The sequence below is a fragment of the Pristis pectinata genome, chromosome 12 (genome assembly GCF_009764475.1).
Source record: "Pristis pectinata isolate sPriPec2 chromosome 12, sPriPec2.1.pri, whole genome shotgun sequence".
Classification (NCBI taxonomy): Eukaryota; Metazoa; Chordata; class Chondrichthyes; order Rhinopristiformes; family Pristidae; genus Pristis; species Pristis pectinata.
This window is the reverse complement of record NC_067416.1, coordinates 15,939,483-15,959,878: the sequence shown is the minus strand read 5'-3', so window position 1 is coordinate 15,959,878 and position 20,396 is coordinate 15,939,483. Positions and strand designations below refer to the sequence as shown.

Sequence of the window (20,396 nt, the reverse complement as noted above, 5' to 3'; positions counted from 1 at the left end):
TTGTCCCTTCCTATCAGAATCCTCTTCCTTCAGCCCTTTATCATTTCTAGCTATCACCCAGCTTCTTGCATCATTACATCATTCTCACTCTTACCCCCCCCCCCCCCCCCCCACCTGCCTATCACCCCATTTGTGTGGATCCACCTGTTGCTGCTGGCTCTTGTCCCACCCCTTCCCTTCCCTCCAATTTTTATACTGGCTATCTCCCCTCTCTCCGGTCCTGATGAACAGTCTCGACCCAAACACTGACTGTCCATTTCCCTCCATAGATGCTGCCTGACCTGCTGAGTTCCAGTGCTTTGTGTGTTGCTGTTGATCAATACATTTGCTTATTCATTTTAGTTGAATATTGTGCCAATGCCTGTTAAATATCTTGCCTGTGTACTGTCTGCCATAATTTTGTTCATTTTTTATTGATTAAGTATATTGAGGGAAAGGAAGAAAATCCTTTTCCAATTATTTAAAATTCTAATTTAAACATTTCTGCTCATTGAACTGGTAATTACTTTTGCATTTTTGCCACTGTTTACAGGAATAGAAAACAAACTTATGTAAAAAGGGTTTCATCCAATTAATTTAAAAAAAACTTGGTTGATTGCCAGTGTGAATTAAATATAGCAGTTAATGTTATAAAGTTAAGTATTCCCAATAGAAAGAACTTGTGTATGGCATGGTTTTTAACCCAGAATTGTGATCAAAGCAGTTCTGTTAAATATCACAGCTTAGCATTTTAGCAAGTGATTTCAGTTGACTTGCTGAATGAAATATTTTTTTGTCAGCTGCCATGATCAGAAATAATAGGGGTTGGTGGGGGGGGGGGGGGGGGGGGGGGGGGGGGGGGGGAGAGGAAGAGGGAGAAGAAGAACATTTGCAGATGAGGATGTCCTATCTTGATTTAACTCCATGATGTACTTCATTATTGGATTTAATTGTTTTGCAAACAATTCCTGAGTGGTTTTACCATTCTCCCCAGTTTCCCATTCTTTGTTTTGTTTCCTCTCTGCCTAGAGGAGTTTTTAAGAAGTAACTTTAAAATAGAAGTACAAACATGTATTCCCATGTTCCAAAAGTAGCCACCCAAATTCACTTTTATTTCACCAAATCATTCATCAATTTGTATTGCTCTAAGATCTAATATCCATTTTCCACTCTGAAAGGCCCAACACTGTCCAGTCTTAAGCTTTTATGTTTTAGCTCCAGCGCATACATTTGCTGTAGTTCTCAAAAATCAGCCAAATGTTGTTTTGAACCAGAGAATGTCATAAGTTTAGGTTGTCTAATACTGGGGAGAATCCACATTTTACCTGAATAATGCAAAATGTTGCTTATTTGAATTCTGGTTCTACAACTTAAGTGGCTTTGCAAACAACATTCTTTCGAGAGTGTCCTTGTATCACATCAGAGCAAATTTAAAATTTCTCGGGTTGATTTGTCAAATTTCACTCTTGAACATCTCTGTTTAACAATTGAACTTACTAATTATTTCCGTACTTGTGTATTGGGTATTGGTTTAACTCAAGTTGGGAAAGTTTTATTAGAGTTTGAGTTTTAAAAAAACATATGAAATGAAATATAGCATGACTAATTACGTTCAAAGAAAACAAATGCCATTGATTGTATTTAATAGTTCATAGCTTATGATTTTCTGTAATGTTTAATTATATGAATGAAAGTATTTCCCTGAAAGTTGCAAAATGAGATGGTCTGCACCAGAAATGTCAGTACACACTAAAGATTGTGCTGCAGTAATTTGAATGTGGTGGGACAAATGCCCAATTGTTGTCCACTCTTATCAAAGTAGCGACTTTGCATTACAGACTTTGCACTGCAATGTGTTCTGTAACTTCCTGGTTCTCTATTCCTGAAGCTTGTATTGTGATGTCAATCACCAGCTGACCGCCAATGGGATTGTCAGGTAGTGCATGGTTTTGCTCTGGTGGCAGTAATAATCTCCCCATGTTGGGAATTATGGGAGAATAGTGATGGAATTAGATCTTCATGTACAGTCATTGGAATATAGTCTTTAGTATGGAGATTTGGGATTGGGGATGCTGTTGTATTCTGGCAGGGGTATTAGAGCAGAGCCAGCATGTGAATGTAGGGGGAGAGTTGAATTTGGGGGCAGAGACCAGATGAAATTGTTGATGAGGCAGCTCCAGGGTTAGAGATGCATAGATCAAATCTTTAATAGACATTATTTATTGTTGTGGTCCTGGGGGTAAGGGCCCAGGGAATACAGTATTTTACTTCCCTCTTCTAGTATATTGCATTTGATGCTTAAAACATCAGAAAGCAAATGCTTTGCAGAGTACCTCTATTCAGAATGCATTGGTAGCCTGAGTTTCCATTTGCCAGCTAGTTTAATTCTCCATCCCACTCACTCTGATCCATCTGTGGACTCCTACACTGTTCCAGGGTACCCACACCCCCAACATAAACTTTTTCAACTCCGTCTAATGAATGGTCTTTGATCTGATAAATTAACACCACCTCCCTTTCCACAAATGTTGCTTGTTTTTTTGAATGCCGTGGAGTTAACTTTGTAAAGTAGTATTTGCAATGGAAAGCACCCCTTTATCCTAATCCTATACTAATTCCATAATCCCCTGCACCTGCTTCTCCCCACCCCCACCTCCATGCTAGATTTCCTGCACCTGCAATTTGGTTTTCAATTATTTGCAGTTAATATTGAGGGAATAATTCTGTTGCAGGAGTTTATTTCAGTTGGCTAAACTTTATTTCTAAACCAACCTGTTCAATGATAAAATTCACTTCATTAAAAAAAATTTTAACGTAATGATTTTAAAATTCTTTATTTAGTGTAATTGAAGTATTGTTTCTCCTAACAGATTTGAATAAATTAAGCTCATTGAATACTGAGTTAAATGAACAATGTGGAGCTCAACCAGAGTGTTCTGCATTCAAGCCTGAAGTTGGTGATGCTTGTTGTGTAAGACTTGCAGGTAATCCACACCACTTTTTAACTGGCTCATTCAAAAATATTTACTAAAGCATTTCTTTTTCTCTTTTTAATTCCAAGACACTTGTATGCTTTTCTATTTTGCCTTTAAAATCTCAACACTTTTCTGAATATATAATGAAGCACAGTGAGGTAGAAATCAAAGGCTATGATTATAACACAATTAAGCTGCAATTCTGAATTTGATAAGTTTTTTTTGGTTTTCTGTAGTTTCGTTAACCAAGTATTAAATTGGTATGTTGCAAACTACTCAAATCCACCAATCCTTTACCAGTGGAGTGCCAAATAAAGTTGTCTAACTGTGGTGTGGGGAAACAATATGGTGTTTTTGTATATAGCTTTGTGCTTAGTATAACACTTGAGATTAATTTGTCACAGAATCAGTTGTACAGCACGGAAACAGGCCCTTTGGCAACCAAGATGCCTTCCTCAGCTAGTCACATTTCCTTTTGAACCTTTCCTATTCATAAATATGTCCAAATATCTTTTAAATGTTGTAATTGTATCAGCCTCTACCACCACCTCTGGCAGCTTGCTTCATTTGTCCACCACCTTCTATGTTGCCTCTCTGGTCTCCTTTAAATCTTTCTCCTCTAACCTTAAACCTACACTCTCTAGTTTTAGATTGCCCTATCCTGGGAAAAAGACTGGTTTATCCACCTTATCTACACCCCTCATGATTTTATAAGCCTCCATAAGGTCACCCCTCAGCCTCTTCACTCCAGGGAAAACAGTCTATCCATCTTTGTATCTCAAGCCCTCCAGTCCAGCAACGTCCTTGTGAATCTTTTCTGCCCCCTCTAGCTCAATCAAATAATCTTGGTCATTTTTTTCTTGTTTTAAAAAAAAAAGAAACTTCCTGTGCACAAAGCTAATACTGTCTATCCCTAACCATTCCTTACCTTTCCAAATGCATATAGATAATGTCTCTGAATCCCCTCCAGTAACTTGCCCACCCTTGTTAGGCTAACCAGCCTGTAGTTCCCTGGCTTGTCTGAATCCCTCTTTATTTGTGGTAATTAAAATAACATACTCTACAGCTTTTTCCACAAGTTGCATGTAAATGACACAGTGGTGAAGTAGAGGAGAAAGATTGTAGAATTTAATTAACTGTTAAATATATAAAATAACTTTGTTATAGTGTGAAAGATTTGAAGTGTTCAGAAGTTGTAATAATATGTTGGGAGAGAAAAAGTATATATTTGTAATTTAAACAGTTTCTCGTGTGTCTTGCACATTTTATTGCAGTTGATGAATATTTGGGATAACTGTTCCTGTTTCACCCAAGGAATTCTGCTTGTTGCACATTGGTGGTCTGCTCGAATACAAGTAAAACCCATCTGACCATGCCCAACCTGAGCCCAAGTACTGTGTTTTTTTCCATGTTTAATCCAGTAGTATTTGCACTTAAGGTGGGGGCAAGGACTTCCTATTCAGCGCACAAGTTGCTGTTGATCAAGATGTGTGCTGTAATGCTAACCAAATCATCCTGACCTAGATAAAAGCCTGACCAAAACCTCTTATCAGTATATGCAGTACATCAGGCTTGTGCTGGGTAGCCAGGCTCTATTGTACATGCTTACTCCTTGTATATTTTAAGTCAGAAGTTACAGTTCTTGGTAAATTGCTAAATTCAAGGTGAGGCATTTTTAATCACCATCTCCAGTTGTTTTGAACTGATTAACAGTTAAGTGTAACTCTTAACCTAGGAATATGCAGGACTAGTAAAGGTCACATTAACTCAATTTGGGAAATGATGTCCTATTATTAATCTAACCCTTTTATTATTTTTCCATCAGATACTTTGTATAACTACTACTTGAACCTTCAGAGTAATGTCTCCCTAACAGTGTATTCCCTTTATTCATCGCGTGAATGTGAAACTGTTGATGCCAGAAATTTGAAATATAGACAAAAAATGCTGTGAATATTTATCCGATCAAGCTGCATCTATAGGTGGGGAACACAGTAAAATTTTCAGTTCAATGCATTTCATTGCAACCAACCATCACATGAAGCAGTTGGACCTAAACAATTTTATTCAACTTCTCTTCCAAATTTTGAGCTCTGCTCTCGATGAATTTCTGGCAGTTGTTAAAGCCTTTTCCTTGACAGTGTATCTGAGGATATTACTGAGTATTTCCAGCATTTTCTGGTGTTATAAATTTCTGTGGAATGAGTATCAAAGCACACCTTTAGTGCATTGTCAAAAATTTGAGTCTGTGTTGCAACAGACAAACAATTAAAGATGGCTTTTTGGAAATGACCAGTATAGGTAATTATTGAGAGATTATAAATTACAAAGTATTATAACTCCTTGTTATGGATGTTTAAGTGGAAGTATTCCTTACACATGTTAATGTATACTAATTAATATGAGGAACAATTTGTAAATGCAGTTTTATAGTTGCTGTGGTAGAAAGTATAAGTGCTATTTGATAGGAATTCCTCCCAATACTGATGTTTTTATTATGGATGTCATGCACTGAAAATGCTTCTGAATGAAAGTAATTATACAAACTTTATACAAGTAAATAGCGCCCAATACAAGTAATAGAATTTAAGTTTTGTCAGAGATGGCTTTGGAGAAGATGCAGGTAATAATCACCTTGGTCTATCCTCTCCCTCTTTCCACCCCTGGCTTAAAAAAAAAATCCAAATTTTTATTTTAAAAAACATCAGTTACAATGTTAGTCTTCAACCTAAAATTTGATGGCAGTGTTAAAATATTAACTGCCTCGCCACAAGTTCTTACCTGGCCTATTTTTACTTCCAAGCATTGATTTAGAATCCAAAAGATTGTTGTATTGGGGGCTACATTCCATACTTGCAGTTTGTCAACTGCAGGCATAATGTTCAGGGTTTTGTCTAAAAACTTTTGATCTTCAGAATTATGATAGGAATTGCATTGTTGCTATTAATTTGTGAATAAAGCAAGTTTGTGCTGATAATGCAGTTACCTTTACAAATAGCAGTTCACCCAAAATAGTCCAGACTATAACATTGTTTGTTGGGTCTTTGTCCTTTTTAAAAAAAATAAGAATCATAAAGTGAAATTTGTGGTAAGCAGTAGGCCACGTGAGGAGGTGACAAATCAGTGGTTCATTGTGTAGTCAGCTGGGTATTCTTCCCCATTCATTTTGTGTTAGAAAAACAAGGATTCTTAAAAATTGAGGACAAGATGTAGTTCAAGACTTAAGGCATGTTCCAAAAGTGTTGGAGATGGTTAGAGAAAAAGTGTATGATACAGCTTGTTAATTTAACATGTCAATCAATCACTATTGTTTGGTCTACATTGGATCCAGGAATGAGGTGAGGAAAAACTCCAATAGTGGATAGATTCAGAAACCACATTGAAAAGTCATCTGTGTATCTTGGGCAATACTAATTTGTTAAATAGTATTTTAAAGCAAAATCAATCCAGTTTCATTTAAATGACTAAATATTGTATGCTTGAGCTTTGTCAATTTGCAGAAAGAGCTACAATTTGTACTTAAGACCCTTCAATGTAAACCATGTCAAGACACCGGACTGGAGTTTATGAACAGAATGGCAAATTTGATTGACAAAAGTGATTATTATGATACACAAATACATTACAGTAATCATTGCTAAGAAGTTAAAGATGAATAACTCATAGTAAATTATGACTTGGATGTATTGATGGTAGTAATGTCTTGCATACCATTTATATTCATGTACAACAATCTATGGTGCATTAATTTGTGTCTTAGGTGATAATTGCTGGCATCGTGCAATTGTACTGAATTGTTCTGAACCAGTACTGAAGGTTATCTGTGCAGATTATGGAAATGTTGAAACTGTATCTCTTGGAAGGATTAAATGTATTAAACCAGAACTTTTGGAACATCCATTTCAAGTTGCAAAGTTTGCACTAGCAGGTAATTTTATTTAATAAATTACAAGTGTGTTTCCTTGCTATGTTTAATAAATGTAAGCAAATAATTTCTGTACATGGGAAAGTAAAACCCACACATCTAAGTGTTCTATAGAAATTGCTCTAGCTATGACCAAAACATAGCCACTCAAAAACTTTATTTAAAATTAATCCTTCTGTATGCACACAGGACCAGATTATATTCTTCAGGTATCCACCAATCCATTCAGTAACCAAGAAAGTACAACATGATCACAAAAAACATTTGCACATTTTGCATTTTATCACCCCCACAAAGTTGATGAATACCCCATGCAAATTAGTATTGTACTTGTAGTCTGTGCCTGTTTTTTATTTGTCAGTGCTGTGTAATTGACTATGTAGGGCTAGTAGTTAACCAGTTGGACCAAAGTAATTTCTCCCAATTTTTTTCAAAATGGAGGCTTGAGATATCTCAGGTACTCGAGTGTAAACAATCTCTTGGAGTTTCTGACACTCATAACTTGTCTCAATCCAATTTATCTTAATTATTTCTTTCAGTGATAGCAAGTAATACAATGTTCCACAGTGTTAACCTTAATTTTCCACTGAGTAGTCTGTACTGATTTTTGCATGTTATTACAAGGGTCTCTAGGATTGTCATTATTTACTGAGGTTCATTAAGCATAAGTTTGCATACAGTGAGTCCAACTTAATCAAAGATCCAAAATAATCAGATAAAATTGTTGACTGTTCTTCCTGGGTTTGACTTTTGAAACTGTGAATATCTTTGCCACAGTCTCATGGTGAGAAAATGTCAGTGGGACTGATTGTACACCAATGCTTATTTAGCTACCAGATATATTTTAAAATCCATTTTGTGCCCATTTAGATTATACCAAATATGTGCTTTATTTTCCCAAGTTAAAGCGCTATATTATCTATGCCATTAAATATTTTATCTTGAGACTGCTATATCTGGAAACAATCACGTGATTTTTCAGCATTGAAGTGGTAGCTAGAGAGTCAGCGAGTTGAGCTCCTGCACTCAACCTCTCTTTAAAAACTTGCAATACAGTATATAGTGGCAGAGGAAAAAGAGGGTAAAGCACTAAGGTTATTGCAAGAAATGAGGTGCAACTTACTTAAATAACATAGTACAATCCACAAATCTAATGAAGTTGTTAATGTGGGGTTATTTTCCTTTATAGATTCCCTACAGCAAATTGAATTTTTAATTATTGCCTTGCAGATACTTTGAAGCTGAGTATGAAGATTAGTGGAATTAGTTAACAAATTGGAAGCTGTTGTGGCTGTTGATGATGTGCCAAGAAGATTAAAGCTTACCTCTTGGGTTCCCAATCCTCTAGCTTTTGGAGGAGACCACTGGATCAACATTGGTCCAGTGTTGGACCAATTTTGGACCGGTGTTGGACCAACATTGGTCTTCAAGGCACAGTTATTGCTGACTCTAGAGTAATGGTCCTTGCATGCACATCATTCCTGCTGTTATAGCTTGTTGCAGTTCTGCTGGTGAGTCCCCTTTTGTTGGACCAGATGAGAATCATGACATTGTGGCCAATGAAAAGAGCCTGGAACTTCTGAGAGGGAGGAGAGTGAGTGAGAGAGGCAAACGCAGAACAGGTAAAAGAGATTCACAAACTGGGTGAGGACCATGCCACAACTGATTTGAATTATTCATGGTGACTTCTGCTGTATGCTTTACTTCCCAAGCTGAGCTTGATTTTTTTTTTTGTCCCCTTGAGTATTATTTAAAAAGTCACAATATTGTGTAGAAACTTTAGTTAGCAATGGCATTCATTGTTTGTTGAATTAACATTATTAGTGATACTGTAGACTCATTTATAAGTTTATGTTTCAATGTTACTTTTTCTATTTATAAATTGTGAATCATTTCACTATTCAATTCTGAGTGATACAAAGATACTGAACTAGCCAAAAGTATTAACTTTAGCATACACTGGGTGAATATGTAAAAGAATATCAGGATTAAGCATTACTTGAACTGTCAAGGACTTGGCGATCATACGTCATACCACGTAATCTCCAGGGATATTGTCAAACCAAATTTGACAGCCCTATCTTAATTCTTTGAATTAAAAGCCCCTCAAAAAGTTGTGTGCAAGGCTGTCACCAAAGCTTCAAGCCTGCTTTAGTCAGACATCTTGCTCTTGGCCAGAGTAGCTGTACCATGTTTTCCATTTGAAAGAATGTTATTTTCCATAACAAACTTCCATGAATTCTGTACCCCTTATTATATCTCTGCTTCTGAACTTAATACTTCCCCCACCACTGATTCATTATTACCACTGTGCAAACTATCTCCATGAGAGCAGGGAGTGTGAATGTAAGAGGGGTAGGCAAATGAGGAAAAGAGAGCAGTGCATGGACTGGGTAAGGATCAGTTGCAGGAGTTGATCAAGGCTGCCATGATAACAACTTGACTTGTATCATCAAGGACAGCAGTGTCATTGGAACAATGTTATCTTCAAATTCTATAAGCCATTCACAATCTTGACTTGTGTCTGTGGGATAGGATTTGTAGCTCTGATGTGCACAAAGTTATTAAGTTATTTTCATAACCAATATTTTATACATGTTTAAGTAAATCTCAAATGTATTTAGATGTTGAACCAGAATTTGATGAATGGACTCCTGCAGCCAGCAACTTCCTCAGAACTCTTCTGCTTGATAAAAATGTTTTGGCAACAATTAGAGAGTTTGATGGAAATATCCACACTGTTGAATTGATTGGGCATTTTGAAGGCGCTGCCATTAAGGTATCTGATAAATTGGTATCAGAAGGTCTGGCTAAATCCCCTGTTAGGAAAGCAACTAAAGAAGGTAATTGCACTTTTGATAATATAATTGCATTGATTTGGAATGTATGTGAATGTTTAAAAAAAACATGTCAAGTGTAGCATGATGCTACTTCATTGTACAGAATGTTTTTTGTTCCTCCTCTCCCACCTCATCCCCCTTTATTAAATTCAGTGCAAGTTCTTCATCTTGGTAATGATAGGAATGATCTTCCTATTTGGAGTTACTATTTCCAATTGGAAATACTGGTTTATGGCCATGGAAACTTCATTTAGCATCAGACTTCAGATATGCTAAGCACAAAGTCCAAGACTCTGAGTGACGCTTGGTGCTGCATCCATATAGTCCAGCAGTCATGCCTAGATTTGTTAGAATTCTTGACATTAATCTCACCACCTCTTGACCTCCCAATCTACTTCTTCATAGCCTTGCACCTCATTGTCTGCCTGCACTACATTTTCTTTGTAACTAACATTATATTCTCCATTCTGTTATTACTTTGTACCCTTGTACTATCTCAGTGCACTGATGTGATGAAATGATCTGTATGGATGGCATGCAGAACAAAGCTTTTCACTGTACCTCAGTACATATGACAATAATAAACCAATTTACCAAAGAATCGTATCAGGATACACATCCTTTGCTAGAATCAAGACTAAAGCTGCACCAGGCATGGTCTCAAAGTCCCTAAGTAATTGTACCAGTAGCCTACTAGAACCATAGAAAACTACAGAACAGAAAACAGGCCATTTGACCCTTCTAGTCTGTGTTGAAACGTTATTCTGCTAGTCCCATTTACCTGCCCCCAGCCCATACCCCTCCAGACCTCTCTCGTCCATGTATCTATCCAATTTACTCTTAAAAGTTAAGAGCGAGCCCGCATTTGCCACATCAGATGGCAGTCACCACTCTGAGTGAAGAAGTTCCCCCTAAACCTTTCCCCTTTCACCCTAAAGCCATGTCCTCTCATACTTATCTCTCCTAATCTAGGTGGAAAGAGCCTACTTGCATTAACTGTCTATGCCCCTCATCATTTTGTAAACCTCTATCATATCTCCCCTCATTCTTCTCCGCTCCAAGGAATAAAGTCCTAACATGCTCAGTCTTTCTCTGTAACTCAACTCCTGAAGACCCGGCAACATTCTTGTAAATCTCCTCTGCACTCTTTCAATCTTACTGACATCCTTCCTGTAGTTCGGCGACCAGAACTGCACACAATATTCTAAATTTGGTCTCACCAATGACTTGTACGACCTCACCAAAACATTCCAACTCCTATACTCAATACTTTGATTTATAAATGCCAGGATGCCAAAAGCCTTTTTTACAACCCTGTCTACCTGTGACTCTACTTTCAGGGAATTATGTATCTGAACTCTCAGATCCCTTTGTTCCTCTGCACTCCTCAGTGCCCTACCATTTACTGTGTATGTCCTCCCTTGCTTTGTCCTTCCAAAATGCAACACCTCACACTTGTTTGCATTAAATTCCATCTGTCATTTTCTGGACCATTTTTCCATTTGGTCCAGATCCCTCTGCAAGCTTTGAAAGCCTTCCTCGCTGTCCACTACACCTCCAATCTTAGTGTCATCCGCAAATTTACTAATCCAATTTACCACATTATTTTCTAGATCATTGATATATACAACAAACAACAATGGCCCCAACACAGATCCCTGAGGCACACCACTAGTCACAGGCCTCCAATCTGAGAAACAACCATCCACAACCACTGTCTTCTCCCACTCAGCCAATTTTGAATCCAGTTTACAACCTTTCCATGGATACCCATTGACTGAACTTTAACTAATCTCCCATGTGGGACCTTGTCAAAGGCCTTACTAAAGTCCATGTAGACAACATCCACAGCCTTACCTTCAGCTACTTTCTTAGTGACCTCCTCAAAAAAACTCCACAAGATTCGCTAAACACAATCTACCACGCACAAAGCCATGCTGACTATCCTTAATCAATCCTTGGCTGTCCAAATACTTATATGTCCTATCTCTCAGAACACCTTCCAATAACTTACCCACTACTGATGTCAGGCTCACTGGCCTGTAATTACCTGGTTTACTCTTCGAGCCTTTCTTAAACAATGGAACAACATGAGCTATCCTCCAGTCCTCTGGCACCGCACCCGTTGCTAAGGACATTTTAAATATATCTGCCAGGGCCCCTGCAATTTCTACACTAGTCTCTCTCAAGGTCCGAGGAAATATCTTGTCAGGCCCTGGGGATTTATCTACCTTTATTTGCTGTAAAGCATCAAGTACCTCCTTTTTAATCTCTATGTTCCATGACACTAGTGCTTGTTTTCCTTCCTTCCATATCCACGCTGCTAGTTTCCTGAGTAAATACTGATGCAAAAAAACTGTTTAAGACCTCCCCCATCTTCTGAGGCTCCACACATATACGACCACTCTGATCTTCTAGGGGACCAATTCTGTCTCTTACTATCCTTTTGCTCTTAATATACCTGTAGAAACCCTTTGGGTTTACCTTCACGTTATCTGCCAAAGCAGCCTCATGTCTTTTTGCCTTCCTGATTTCCTTTTTTAGTATTTTCTTACATTTCCTATACTCAAGTACCTCATCCGTTCCTAGTTGCCTATACCTGCTATACACCCCTCTCTTTTTCTTATCCAGCTCACCAATATCCCTTGAAGACCAAGGTTCCCTATGCTTGTTACCCTTGCCTTTAATCCTGACAGGGACGTACAAACTCTGCACTCTCAAAATTTCATCTTTGAAGGCTTTCCATTTACTGAGCACATCCTTGCCAGAAAATAACTTATCCCAATCCACCCTACCTAGATCCTTTCTGATTTCCACAAAATTGGCCTTTCTCCAATTTAGAACCTCCACTCGAGGACCAGACCTATCCTTATCCATAATTATCTTGAAACTAATTGCATTATGGTCACTGGACCCAAAATGCTTACCTACACATACTTCTGTCACCTGACCTGCCTGGTTCCCTAATAGGAGATCAAGTATTGCATTCTCTCGTTGGTACCTCTATATATTGATTTAGAAAACTTTCCTGAACACATTTGACAAATTCCAAGCCATCCAACCCTTTCGCAGTGTGGAAGTCCCAGTCAATATGTGGAAAGTTAAAATCCCCTACTATCACAATTTTCTCTTTCTTACATCAGTCTGCTATCTCCCTACAGATTTGTTCCTCCAATTCTCTGACTATTGGGCGGTCTATAATACAACCCTATTAGTATGGCCACACCTTTCCTGTTCCTCAGCTCCACCCATATGGCCTCTGTAGACGAGCCCTCCGGGTTGTCCTGTCTACGCACAGCCGTGATCTGTTCCCTGACCAGTAACGCCACTCCTCCCCCTTTCATCCCTCCCCCTCTATCGCATCTGAAACAACGGAAGCCCGGAACATTAAGCTGCCAGTCCTACCCCTCCTTCAACCATGTCTCACTAATAGCAATAACATCGTAATCCCACATGCCAATCCACGCCCTAAACTCATGCTGTGTATTCCAACCCAATTACAATAAAAGTAACATACTTATTAACTTCCTATAATTGTAGAAAGGACCCTTGTGCACGTTATTTTCCTTTTGAGGGAATAGTTAAATATAATTGTTTTTCCTGCAGAGAGATTGAATGTGCTTATAAATATCAGTGAGCATCCCAACAGTTTAAATCACAGATCTTTCTCAAACTTAGATTTCAGTGCAATCTGCTTTAATGTCTGGCCATCTGAACGATCTTATTAATCAGAATTGATTAAAATATACAGTAAGAAAACATAATTTTGTCTGGATTTTTTTGGGGGGAGGGTGGTGTTTATTTCTAATTCAAATCTCAGCACTTTCATCTGCTTTCATGGAAGTCCAGCAAATGGATAATCTCTATCAAAGTTCAGTTTTATTTCTGATTCTACACTCAATTTAAATATAGCACCTTTTGGAAAGAAGTAACTGGTAATTGATTCAACAGCCTATTTGCAACAGTTGGGATTTATTTGAAACTGTGCACTTGCTCCGTTACTTGGTACATTGTTTCTGGAATATGTATTTAGAAAGGAGATCCCAATCAATTTTTTAAAAAGAATCAAAATTCACACACACCCAGTTGTAAAAGAGGAAGGTTTAAAACAATAAAATAGAGGAGAAAAAAACACAATATTGAGCTGTACTGTTTTCTTGATTAAACAGCTAACTTTACTGGGAGAAAACTAACTTTCATCTTTGTTCCAGTTCAAAATCAAAGAAGTTGCTGTTGCAGAGATCTTCAGAAAAGTGTAAGTTTGTTCTATTTAAATACTGGCAAGCGGTATTGCGTTTACAAATCTCTATCCTTTGAGTTTTTCAGGCTACTTTATTTAAATCTTTTAAATTACATAGCATTTGGAATTCTCCCAGACAATATTAATAGTTGTAATATAGCACTGTATTTAATCAAATAGATATGGACAAAATCCAAGTCCTCAATGTTTTAAGCCTAATTTAAAAGTTGCACTGTATCAAGAAATTGAGTTGGAATAGCAGTGAAGCTAGATACTTGTTTTATTTCCAGAAATGAAGCAAAATATGGAATATTTGGAGATGGTTCATGTTATGTTGAAAGATTAAGAAATCATCAAAGCTGCCTATGTTGGTGATTTTTGCAAATGTAATAAAAGGAGAGAAAAGGGATCTGGTTGGTGGGAAAGGATTTAGGAGTGATTGTAACAAAATGAAAAGGTTTGTTTAGCATAAAAAGTGCAAGAATAATGGGAATATGTCAAGATGATACAGGTGAATGATGTATTGTTTCCATGCTGACTTGGGAAAACAACCTGATACTAACTTAAATTTATCAGTTGGAATTAACTACAGTGAAGGAGAAAGAGTCAGCTGTATTGGCTCTTTTACAGAAAGCAAATACCACGGGTATTGGATATCACAAGGATTCCCAAGTTACAGCAGATGACACAAGTCTGTCATGGAGGAATGAGGGTCTTGATCAGTGATAAAAATTCAATACAAATGTATTAATATTTGCACTAGGAAGACAAGAAATGGTCCAACACGTCAATGCAAAGCAGTGCAGTTGGTTAAGGGGCTATTACATCTAGTGACTTGATTTAAATTTCCCATTTGTGGGTGTGTCAAATTTATTTTCCCACAGAAGATATGGTCCTTGGATAATTGTCAACTGCTGGGTTACTAAACAGGTGTTAAATGCTTCGCTATAGAAAATGTATCATTTGGGACTGAATAGAAAAGGATGAGAGATGGGAACAGGCCTTGTGCACCTTTTAAAGCTGCTCTGCCACTCAGCAAGACCATTGCTGAACTGCTTCAGTTCCACTTTCCTGCCCTTTGAAATTTTTTTTCTTTGGTACTCAAATGTATTCATATCAGTCTTGAATATTCTCATTGAGCATTCACTGTGCTCTGGGCTGGAACATTCCAAAGATTATCAAGCCACTGAGTAAAGGGAGTTTCTTTATCTCAATCCTAAATGGCTATTTCCTCACCCTGAAGTTTATAGGCTATTTCCCCACCCCTAATCTGAGCCTAATTCACCAGCCTGGGAAGCAACCATTCCACACCTGTTGTGTGAAATCATTCTTTCTGCCTTAAGGATCAAGGACTCTGGACACGAGCTTTGTAGACCAAAACTAGTTTAATCACAAAGGCAAACGCAGGACTGAATGGATGGGAACAGACACACGCTCGCTCACGCACAGGATATCACGAACACGAGAGGGAAATCGCAACTGGGGTAAAATACACTCTCACACTGATACAAACAAGCACACAATAACAATGTACAGCTTCAGGATATAACACTTCAATGCCTGTCCCACACTAGCATTGGCCCTTAACGCTCCCTGAGTCTGAGTGAAGTGCTCCCTGACCATGTGGTGGTGCACTCTTACCAATGATCTCTGCAGCATTGTCTCACTACTCCTGGCATCGTCAAAAGAGGAAGGGCTAGGGGATGCAGCCCTTTTTACGGAGCTAGGAGGCTGGGTGGAGCCTCACTGCGATTTAAACGAGCCAATGGTGTGGGAGTCAAAGACAAAGGTTTCTGCCACAGCCAATGGTCGGGCAGGTTCAGAGACAAAGGGTACTGGTCAGGCAAGTTCAGAGGCAAAAGGTACTCTCACACCTGAGGGGTGGGTGGAGCCGCACTTTGATTGACAGTAGTATCACTTCCGATCAGAGGAGCAATGCTATCCTCCGGTCAGCGAGGGTCATTGTCATTACTGTCATGTGACAGCCTTGTGGATTTCTCACAACACCTCCCTGTAAAGCCTCAAAGGAATTTATACAGTGAAAATCAAAGAAAAACAAATCCTGAAAATACTCAAAGTTGGGCTGCATCTGGGAAACGAGAAGCAGAGCTTGCATTTCGGTTGAAGAACCTTCATCAAAACTGTTAGGAACTAAACGTTCTAACAATATTTGAGCCAAAATTCATTGCATTACACAAGCTTAGCTGCACATGAGGCTTCCTGGATCATGCTGCTTTTCACGAATTTCCATCTACTGCAGATGTGGCACAGCTAGAGTTAGATATTTGTGTAATAATTTGAGGAGTGACTCCCCATTCTGTAGCAAATTATTTCTCAATTTCTGTTTTTACCATGCATTTGATTCCTGTTACAATCTCTCATTAAATGGTGTTCTGTCTTATTGCAGCCACAAATTGAAAATATACTTGGCTGTTTTACAGTTGTAATCTCAAAGAAGTAGAGGTTTGCTTTCTCCAAACAAGGCTGGAATAGTTTCATGATAATGTCTTTGGTGATCCAGGGTTCTATAGTTTCTCTGACATTATTTGAGTTCAATTTTATTAGCTGCATTGCACCTCCTTGATTTTTGATTTGGACAAAGATTTTGTTTTGGTTTAAGTACACTTTCCTGCGTTCTTCATTTGAACATTGCGGTATAGCACTGTAACTAAACTTTGGAACACTTTTCATATATGCACATGCTAACACCATGATCTTGCTGCTTGCATCTTTCCTGAATTGGTTTGAGAGTAAGAGATTTCTGTTCAATACTTAAGTTCAGGTCTCTACATTTTAAAAAAAAACATATTTGGCTAGTTCTGTGTCTTCCATTTCAACACACTTTTGTAGCCTGAATTCCTTTTCCTACAACTGTTACAACTATGTGTTTTGGTACACTATTTCTTGAGCAATGCATCAGTTTCAAACATTGAACATTATCTTTAAATTAAAATTAATTCATATTGCCCACACCTTAGACTTTGTATTATAGACAATTCAGAGGCCAATTCTAACAGATAACAACAGGTTTCCATAGTGTTATGCTTCCATTGTGTTGATAGATGAGTTGTTTGCATTAGTTACCATTGAATAGTTGTCATCTTTAACATTCTGAAACAATTATTTTTAATTGTAGGTGGAAGAAATCAAGCAACAACTTGCAGTGCTAATGAACAAAAATAATGCAACAATTATGTGATATTAACAAAATTAAAGATAAATCTCCATTGAAAGAATGACTGTATTTAAATATTTTTCCTTTTGTTTTGACAAGTACAGAAGAAAATTATTAAGAGAAGCAATGTTCGTTTACTTTGTTATCTTTGTATCTTGTGTTCATTATAAATAGTTAAAAAACTGAAGGATTGTTTCAAAGGAAAAGCCAAAGTGAAGGAAATGCAAAGCAACTGTCTTTATCTGGAAGTAGTATTTATCAGATTGTTCTACAATTTTAACCTGCCAAAAAAAACCGTTCTTTCATTGTCCATAACCAGAAAAATCTTTAAAGTTATTAGATCTTCATAAAATACTTTGTCATGGCCTCAGTACTTTCCTTAGTTGAAAATACTTGGTTACATTTTTGGAGCACATCATCCATGTTGCAGATGGTGTGATGAGCAATCATAACATTATTATTGTTACTTCGCACATTCAGTGTCTTTCAAAGTAAATTGTGAAAATATTTAATTGCAGTTTTTCTTATTATGACAATCATAGGATGTAACAAAGCTCTTTACAGCCAATGAAATACTTTTGATATTAGTTGATCTGTTTTGATTGTGATATTGAAAATGCTACACTGAAATGCCAGTCTAAATTGCATGCATAGTCATTAATGGGCATTTTTAAATCCATATTTCCACATGACATAGGAGGCCATTTTGACCCATTGTGTTCATGCCAACTCACAGGGCAATCCCATTCCCTCAGTAATTTTTCCCCGTAACCTACTCTCCCACACTTCCATCAACTCTCCCCAGATTTTACCACTTGGCTATACACTAGGGACAGTTCACAATAGCCAATTAACCTCTCAATCTGCACATCTTTGGGACATGGGAGGAAATCTGAGTTTGCAGAACATACAAACTCCAAACAGACAGCACCTGAGGTCAGGATTGAACCTGAGTAATTGGAGCTGTAAGGCAGCAGTTCAACTAGTAATGTCACAATGGTTTATGGTTAAATGCAGATTTCATATCTGAAGTCTGCCTGAACATAGTCATTATGGCCTGAGCCCATTTTATGATTTACAGCAGTGATGCTACTGAGCTAAATTGACACATTGTATTGACCTGTATTGTTAAAAATCCTACCACGCACTATTTGAGATTCCAGCTACAATTCACCATGAACCAGGATTTCATTTTGCAAAATTCAAATTCCTATGTTTTACATGGTTACTTTTCATGTAAGCCAAACAAGTGCATGGTTTTTTCTTGAAATAGTTCTCGAAGGAGTTTTCTTCCTGGAAGCTGCTGCTGCCTGAGAACCTTGCAAATCTGCTTCACTGTCCAGACAGATCCTGGCTTTGCAGTATTATTTTGCATCCTGTTGTTGGTGAGGAAGATAATGGAAACAAGGTTTCTCAGCATTCATAGTGCCCAATGCAAGTCCGTTTTACTCCTATTCAATTTAGTAAGGATCTTTCATTCTCTGAATTGACCCACTGCTAATTTCCAGTAAGACTAAGCTAATTTGTTGTTCTTTAAAGACACAATAATAAGAATAGAAGAGAAAAATGAAAGGAAAATTAAATGAGATAATTGTATTGCCATATTTATACCACACCAAAGAATTCAGTATTGATTATATTTCACCTTGCATGTTTGCTTTGTGAATTTGGGTATAACTGCTCAGTGGTTTTCTACTGCTAACGTGATTTGTACAATTGAAAATGGGACTACCAATCATTAAAATATGAATAATATTGAAGGCTGCCAGAAGTCCTTTCCACTTAGGAGTACTTCGAAAGACTTTATACTATACACTGTGTTAAGGCAACCAGTGCTCATTCTTCATGATGGCTGAATATAATTGTACTTGAGAAATAGCAACTCACTTTTTTTTTTAGAAAAACCTGACATTTAAAAGATTGCAGAATAAAATGTCAATAACTGAAATGAAAATAGCGCAATGCTCAATTATTGTTTGGATAAAAACAAGGTGACAGCAAACAGCTTTCTAGCAAGTCATTGTGAGTGAGCCAAATGATGAAGAAGTTACCCCTTGGTGAGTGGTGGCAAGTGATTAGCCTGCTTAGGGTAGCATTGCTGACGTTAATACTAACTTTGCCTGATATCTACTTAAATTTATCTCTTGGAAGTCGATGGCATTCTGCTTGTGCATTAACAATGGCAAAAAAAAATGAGCCATCTCCCTAGTTATTCTAAAACTTTGAAATTTCCTAGTTATTGTGTTTTACTAACTTTAAAGATTCTACCAGCATTACACTATTACATGATTTTTCAATCTTAATGTTGACTTTGTTTCCTAATGTCGGCTTGCACATATGAACAAATATTTTGAACTTTAACAGTCCCTCAGTATTTTGAGGGCTATATTTTACTTTGGGTTAGTATGAAAGAATCTGGCATGTTTTTTTTTTGTGTGTGACCAAATATTTAACATTGATATACTTGTCATCTAGTGCAAGCATGGAATCAACCATTCTAGATTGGGTAACTGCTAAGCTTTCACTAGAGTTACCAGAAAATAAATTAAGCTGAGACCACAAGGATAAAGTCCCTTGCTTTTCAGCTTGAAATGTGTGTGAAGTGACTTTGGGCAGTTCTGTCTCATCTCAGATGGACGTGAGACCACATCCTAATCTTGGCATTAAATCAGCCTCCAGTAGCAATAGGAGAGAAGGGGCACTTTTAGATTGAGCTTTAGGCCATGAAAAGTATCCCAGAGATGCCTACTGCAGCATTCTTAAAAAGGACAGTAGTTCATTATGTCAGTGTTTCCTTGATTATTAGTGGGTCTTTAATCTTCAGACAATTGAAAATGCTGAAATAGAATTACCTTTTAAAATGACTGACTGTGTGGCAAGGATTCAAACTCTATTGTTTGTGCACTCCAAATGGCAGTTATTTTGAATAAATGTTTTCATGTCATGGAAGGAACCAATTTCAATATAAAAGCTGTTTTTGGTAGTTTTAGGAGAGATCTAATCCTAGTTTCATGTTTTGAGGATCAGTATTTCTGTAGCCTCCATCATCTAATCTGACTCTTTGAAATCTTTTCACTAAAAAGAATAACTTTAACAAGTAGTCAAGTGTTAACTAGACTAAGACTTTAAAGCTAATCTCCCAAGAATGTTTAAAAAGCAAATTTCCAACTTGTATAATTTTCAGACTACGAAGTACCTGGGATTCAAGTTTTTGCAGTTTTTCAGAACTTGATGTGAGTTTGTATGTATCTCTGTGCCTATT

General features: G+C 37.4%; 1 protein-coding gene across 3 annotated transcripts in view; it reads left to right on the top strand.

The window, feature by feature from the left end:
* Positions 1–19,378, top strand: part of tdrd1 (tudor domain containing 1) — a 69,993-nt gene extending 50,615 nt beyond the window's left edge. Inside the window, exons 17-21 of one of the 3 annotated variants that reach the window (XM_052027595.1) lie at positions 2,850–2,963; positions 6,715–6,882; positions 9,504–9,722; positions 13,931–13,974; positions 17,096–19,378. In XM_052027595.1, the coding sequence (XP_051883555.1) occupies positions 2,850–2,963; positions 6,715–6,882; positions 9,504–9,722; positions 13,931–13,974; positions 17,096–17,158 (608 nt within the window). In that variant the 3' untranslated portion in view covers positions 17,159–19,378. The remainder of the gene's footprint in view (positions 1–2,849; positions 2,964–6,714; positions 6,883–9,503; positions 9,723–13,930; positions 13,975–17,095) is intronic. The other 2 variants (XM_052027593.1, XM_052027596.1) reach the window with 2 other exon arrangements.
* The last annotated feature ends 1,018 nt before the right edge of the window (positions 19,379–20,396 follow it).